The sequence below is a fragment of the Aplysia californica genome, unplaced genomic scaffold (genome assembly GCF_000002075.1).
Source record: "Aplysia californica isolate F4 #8 unplaced genomic scaffold, AplCal3.0 scaffold00765, whole genome shotgun sequence".
NCBI classification, from domain to species: Eukaryota; Metazoa; Mollusca; class Gastropoda; order Aplysiida; family Aplysiidae; genus Aplysia; species Aplysia californica.
Window position 1 is genome coordinate 36,562 of NW_004798035.1, and position 7,058 is coordinate 43,619.

The window sequence follows — 7,058 nt, forward strand, 5'->3', positions numbered from 1 at the left end:
TAGATAGATAGATAGATAGATAGATAGATAGATAGATAGATAGATAGATAGATAGCATTTCCCAGCTCAACAGCAAGCTCTATGCGCTTTAAATTCTAAACTATTACCCCAGCAGACCTGAGAGCATTCTGAAACAACCTCAACTTCCTGGGAAGCCTACAGTGCAAGCGGCCATTTATAGGCGCTAAACACTAACATACTGACAAGATCTTTGACAACAACTTTAATTGGCGGTATTCTCAAAGGAGAGGACAAACTTTTAGACGTGTTATAAGCTTGCGTGTTTTTTCTTTAGATTGTGTTTTAGTAAAAGATTTAAGGCACTTTCAAAACAGTAAGTCTTACAAAGTGCCGAAGATTGTGTTACTAGAGAGTGACAAAGAAACGGATGAGGGGAGATTAAGGATGATAGATGTTTGATAGGAAAGACGGAGCTGCGTGTGTAATGTTTAAAAAAATAATAAAGCGTCCTACATAAATATACTATAAGCATCATAATTTTTTTTAATGCCAAAAGCCACAGATTGGTTTGGAAACCACCTTCCAATCAAAAAGTGAATCAGGAAAAGTCAGTCTCAGTAACGATTAAATAGTTATCCTACGGTCGCGGGAGTTTCTGTTCTATTCTGGGAGTTGAGAACACCTTCACCGAAGAGAACGGTCCCATGATACGATCCCATGATATATCCCTGTCCCATGGTACTATCCCATGACTCTGTCCCATTTTACGATAGCATTGTTGTTGTGGGTCGTTGCTCTCGCTTACCTCCATCTATGTGCAGCACCACTGACAGATTACCGGGTCAACGCCATGAACCATTGAGCGGTGTCTGTGAAACCCTGCAGTAGCTCATAGCTCAGCGAGTTCATCCTCGAGCGAGTCAAGAGCAGGGATCTCGCAACCCCCACTCCCTCAGACATATAATATTAAAAATATGTTTAAAAACATAAAATCCAACAACCAAAGTTGAACAATATCCAGATAACGATTCGAGGCAGGGTTTAACTACACTGTTGTCCACGGTGATTTCACCTGAATACCCTTGTGTATGGAGGGCACCACTTGTAGATCCTACTAATATTTCTTTCCCCCGGTTGTTTCTGTTTGTCTGCCTTACTTTTCCCCAGGACTAAATGACTATTATTGTGTCGATGTGCTTCTATTTACTCAGATGAACAAACAAACAAACAATTTATTTCTTCGCTCTCCCACGTCAAAGATCTATCGTCTTATTATCACCCCTCTTTCTTTTCGGTGTATGCTATTCTTTTGAAAGGCTTTTAATCTTCGGCACTTATAAGACCTGTTTGTGTTGCAAGTGCCGTAAAACTCTTACAAAAACGTAAGAAAACAACAACAAACCTGATATCTCCCACATTAAGACAAACACTAGATCTAATACGATTTTTTTTGTGTTTTTGACTTGAAAAAATCTATATCCAGATTTGGGCTAGAAATAATGTTAGACCATTATACTGCAAGTTCCACAAGTTCCCAAAGCATAGAAAACACTACTATAAATATACAAATTTTATATTTTGTAACCTAAGGGTAATCTTTTCGGATATTTAAAAAAAATGACGACACCAACAGCATTTTGTTGCCAGTAACGTTGAGTGTGTGTAAAACGCTGATGTTACAAAAGGATCTCTCCGAGGCTCGCAAGTGAGATGCAGACAAGTCGAGACGCTAAGATTAACCCAGGATTACCCTGTCGCTCTACTAAGACCCCCCTGTCTACGTCACATTAACTTTTTCAAATACCCTTGTTGGAAATTCTACTTTATCTTTTTGTTCAACTACAATGCCGTGCACTCGTTCTTCAGTTCAGAGTAAACGACTTTATTAGTTGCCTTAACGTGAGAAATATTATCTTTAACAGAGTTTTTAAACTTTTTTTTTTCTTGAGGGGAAGGAAAGGGGGGGGGGGGTAGGATAGGTAGATAGATAGATAGATAGATAGATAGATAGATAGATAGCGGGGGGGGGGTAGTTACCCTGATAAATGTTGGTTGGTTTTTTTTCGACTACTGTACGCGCCTGTCTTACAGTTTACAGGATAAACTAATCCACCTTATCGCTGTTAAAGGAAGGAACATTTTACTTCCTGGCGAATGCTTAACATAAAGACATAAAGTATGATGTGTATCCAGCGTTTCAATGTTGTCGCATCTTTAACATAGGTTATTTTGACTACGTTTCTTTTTTTTTTTGGTGGGGGTTCGGGGGTGGGGGGGTGGGTGGAGGGTGTTACCCAGATGAACGTTTTCTTTTTTTTTCAAAAACCTTTCGCTCTTATTTTGAAGTTTAAAATATAGACAAATCCAACCCACCCTCTGTTGGAGGAAAGTTGTAACTATTTTGTGAATGTTTAACCTGAAGTACATGTATTACCGGCGTTTCAATTTTGTCACATTGTTTTTTTTTAAATAATTAAACTTATTTTAGCTTCTAATAAAGAATGAACGATTATGTAAAAGTACGAGTGTAAAACGGGCATCTGCCCAACGCAGCCGCGGCCACCATAATATGTTAACACACGACCCCTATCACACCAAGAAAAAAACCCTGTCTTAGACGGCCACCTTTGTGACTCCATTATGTTTTGTCATAAATCATGCATTGGCCCTGGCGTTGTGGGCGAGCTGTCATAATCCAGTCACCTGTAGTTGTTGTTAGGTAGTCCCACCAACTGATCATGTTGCATAGGCCCCTCCCACTGTTGACCAATAAGTAACAAATTTTCAGCTGCTTGTGAGGTAAGCATGTGATCCCTCATAACTCGGCATAAGCCCCACCCAAAACTCATAAACAAATCGTAAGTGAGATGAGTGGTCACTGTTTACCCAGTCTGTAACAAAGTAACAATGGACGTCAACAGGAACTTGTGACAGAAGCGTCGCTCGTTCTCCGAGTGCTGGCGACCGGTTTGTTTGCTTTACCATAGCGCTCGGTCCTCCTTGTCTGACACATTTCGTTTTATTGTCACCCTTGCACAAAAGCAGAAACGAAAGAAGAAGAAGAAAAAAGAAAAAGAAGAGTGATTTCTATGTTGCCACCCCCCCTCTCTCTCTCTCACTCTCTCTCTTTCTCTCTCTCTCTCTCTCTCTCTCTCTCTCTCTCTCTCTCTCTCTCTAGAGCTCTCTCTCTCTAGAGCTCTCTCTCTCTCTCTCTCTCTCTGTCTGCTTTCTCTTTCACAATACGCTTGCTCTCTCTCCTGCACCTATCTTCAACAGCATGAAAACAAAAAGAACAGAAACAAATTTGTACCTCAGTACTACTACTTTATACTTCATCTATTTGCAAGGACAATTTTTGTTTATTTTGGTAGATAAAACAAACAAACATAAACACGTTTCAGTCACATCCAACAATTCTGTAAGAAAATTATACAAAATACAAATTATTACTAAACAACAGAACATCATCATCATCATCATCTAGTGCCAGATCAGCGACAGACATCGGCGAGCATGGTTCTCCATTCATTCCTTTTCTCGCATGCTCTTGAAAAAATCTACGTTTCCCTGATCTTTCCCCTGTTACCCATCTGTTTAGATTCCCTAAGTATGTTGCTCTGGGCCTAGCCCTGCCTCGTTTGCCTTCAGTTTTGCCAGAGAGAGCTAGGTGTTGAAGACATAATTTATGTCTATTCAGGTGTCCCAAAAACTGCGTGTTTCCTGATTATTTTTATCAGTGAGCGTCCCACGTGGGCTTCATCAAGCACTACCTCATTTGATTTCTTTTCCTTCCACGATATTCTCAGCAATCTCCTAAGAAATCACATTTCTGTTGCTTTTTTTCTTTAACAACAGAACATAGACAAGTAAATGATTTGTTTCATAAACATTCCTTGGAATTAGCTCTCATTTTCCTTTATATCGTGTTCACCTAGGCTATGTTTGGTGCGAAATTTCTTTTGACCTCTAAGTGAACGCAGTGACGTTGTGATGACGCGCATGGAAACGAAAAGTTCCTTAGACACCGCGTTATCAGAGAAAGGGGGTTGACGTCTCGGAAATTTTCCGACTGTCCTAAAAAAACAGCACAGAACATGAGGGAAATTGTACATATACAGTGTGGACAGTGTGGTAACCAGGTAGGCGGTCTGTGTTCGTCAAATTGTTGTAGGTATGTTCTAGAATAGTTGCTATTACGTCAGAAAACGAGTGTATGCGTCCGCCATTCTTCACCCTTGGTGGTACTTAATCCGAGTGCTTGTCCTCGTCCTCGTTGTTAGCACTTGGTTCTTTTTTTAAAATTCAAGCAAACTGCACGTTTGAAATGGGTTCTCATACTCTAGATCTACTCCACCTTTCTGTTTCTTTCTGTGTTTTTCTCGTACGCTTCCTGTATTATTGGTGTTACGTTGAATAGACGTAAGGAGGGTACCCGCCCACAGACCACGGAAAGCAACGGAACTGAAAGGGAGAGAAAGACTTAGGAGTTGTGGTCGACAATAAACTAACCTTCAAGGAGCACGTAGCCCAGATAACATCAAAAGCGAACCGTATTGTTGGACTTATTAGGCGATCGTTTGACTACCTTTCTGAGGATATGTTTGTTTTGCTCTACAAGGGTTTAGTGAGGCCGTTTTTAGAGTATGCACACTGTGTTTGGCAACCCTTTGAAAAAGGACTATGTCGTGAAATCGAACAAGTTCAAAGGCGGGCTACCAAAAAGCTGAGTCACCTCAAAGAAAAACCTTATTCTGAAAGACTGAAAAAACTAAAGCTTCCTTCCCTGGAACATCGTAGGTTACGTGGTGATATGATAGAAACGTACAAGTATATCAAAGGCTACTAAGATCTACATCACCGAAAGACCAGCGTTTACAAAGGCAACAACCACACAACTCCGTGGCAACTCAGAGAAGCTCCAGAAGCAAAGTAGCAGATTGTGTGTAAGGGCAAACTTTCTTGAGAATGCGGTTAATACTATTTGGAACATGCTTCCCGAATCAGTGGTGTCAGCTCCAAACGTGGACACATTTAAGAGACGTCTGGACGAATACTGGAAAGATCTCCAAACTGTTTACAACCCTACCTGCCGGAACTGATTTGTCTAGCCTGCACGCACTGCACTATTGTCATTGGATTGGATTGTCAGTCGACCAACAGTAACAGACACGAAAAGGCCTGTCTAAAGAAAACTAACTTTGGGAAAATACCGTTGTGCGCTAGAAACTTTACATTCACTGTCAACTTACTAGATCTAGTGGCGTATTGGACCTCTTGTTTGTGAAATGGAGATAATTTCAATCCCTTTAGCCCTGTCTTGGGGTTTTGTAGACCGTTAGACAAAACACAATACCAAACGATATCAGACTCGGAATAAGCACTTATTAACCAACGCCATGTCCTTCTATTTCTTCCTCCCATATTCGTAATGCTCAAACAGGCATACTGCTAGTTTCTTTCTCATTGTACACTGAAGATGTGAGTTTGATTCCCTTGAAAGGAACTTACATTTTATAGAGTCCCTCCGTTTTTTTAATGCGATACTGTGTGCCATTCCGTGTAAGTTAGTCCTGTGGGACATGGTTGGGGCATTCCGCTCCATTAGAGACCTAAGTTATGTTGATGGGGAAGTACAGCGTTTATAACGAGACCAGGGAGGAGCTAATGTCCATTTTCTCCGGGAGAGATCACGCCCACCTGTCGTAAATCCCAAACGAAAGCAAGACCATAAGATGGCCATCTACGTTTTCGTTTATAGGAGAGCGTTAAATCACACAATGCCAGGACACGCCAAAAGCTCCGCTGGAAGAGTGCTGGGCAATGGTGAAGGTATCCTTGGTTCAAATACTTTCGGGAGCGTTTTGGGGGTATTTTAGGAAGTTTTCTAGACTTGGTTCTATTTGAAATAGATGTAAAATATGTATAGATTCTATTTCGGAGTCCTGTATATTGCGAGAGAGTTAAAAGAGACGTTAAACCTATGCCATACCATGTCTTACTTCATAGCAGTGCAAGCTAAACTAAGTAAAATGGTGGAACCGAACCGTAAGCTCAATTAGTTTCACGCTCGAACTGCGGTGTGGGTGACTCTGGTTTCAGTTCCCAAATGTGGGTTCTGAACATTGGCTGTTTCGAGGATCTTTTTAGGCTCTCCACCCATCTTGCTCAGTCCAATCATAAATTGATCGTTATTTCGGGGGCTCTGTCCCGCCTCTTACACAACGTTGAAGTATTGAAAGGGGCACTAAAATGAACACTGGCGATGAACAATCAAAACCAAACCAAAGCACATCGACAACAATAAACAATGGCCCCACTTTTTCTGTTAATGTATCCTGAGATTGCGTAAAATTCTGAAAAATGGTTTCAGATGAGCATGCCATAGCATACGGTACTGTGCTATATATTCCCTAACAAAGCAAGCTAAGCTAAATAAATTCAAACCAAAGTACGTTGTCAGTACTAAACCTTCCTGATCTTGTGTCCTCAAATTCGCACCAAGTTTTGGAAAATGATATCAGACGAACATGGCATAGCATACCATACCGTGCCATATTCCATTACAAAGCAAGCTGGACCAAACACAATATGTAGATTCAAACCAAAGTAAGGTGTTCGCACTAAACAATCTCTCAACCGCCCTGTTAACCTTGCTGATCTTGTGTCCTCAGATCGGCGCCAAGTTCTGGGAAGTGATATCAGACGAGCATGGCATCGACCCCACAGGCACGTACCACGGCGACTCGGACCTGCAGTTGGAGCGCATCAATGTCTACTTCAACGAGGTGACGGGCGGCAAGTACGTGCCCCGGGCTGTGTTGGTGGACCTGGAGCCAGGCACCATGGACAGTGTCCGGTCAGGACCTTTTGGCCAGGTCAGTACACGCGACTAGCGCTGGTGCGGTCCCTGTTCAAGCACAGCCGATTTTTACGTGTAACGTTTTTGTACCAGTGCGAACGATATGATTATTTGGTTTCTTTGTCGCATGCGTTCAACAGCCGAGTTAGGAAATGTATTTTATCTGGTATATCTTTCTTTCTGTTGAGATGTTGTATCTATTTTAATGTTTTCTTAAATGGACGCCGCTCACCCCCCC

The 7,058-nt window shown here is 41.6% G+C and overlaps 1 protein-coding gene across 1 annotated transcript in view; it reads left to right on the forward strand.

The window, feature by feature from the left end:
* Window positions 1-3,931: 3,931 nt before the first annotated feature.
* LOC101863381 (tubulin beta-4 chain) overlaps window positions 3,932-7,058 on the forward strand; it is a gene marked incomplete in the record, with an annotated part of 10,788 nt that continues 7,661 nt past the window's right edge. Inside the window, 2 exon segments of the mRNA XM_013088568.2 lie at window positions 3,932-4,100; window positions 6,633-6,836. Coding sequence (XP_012944022.1) covers window positions 4,056-4,100; window positions 6,633-6,836 — 249 coding nt within the window.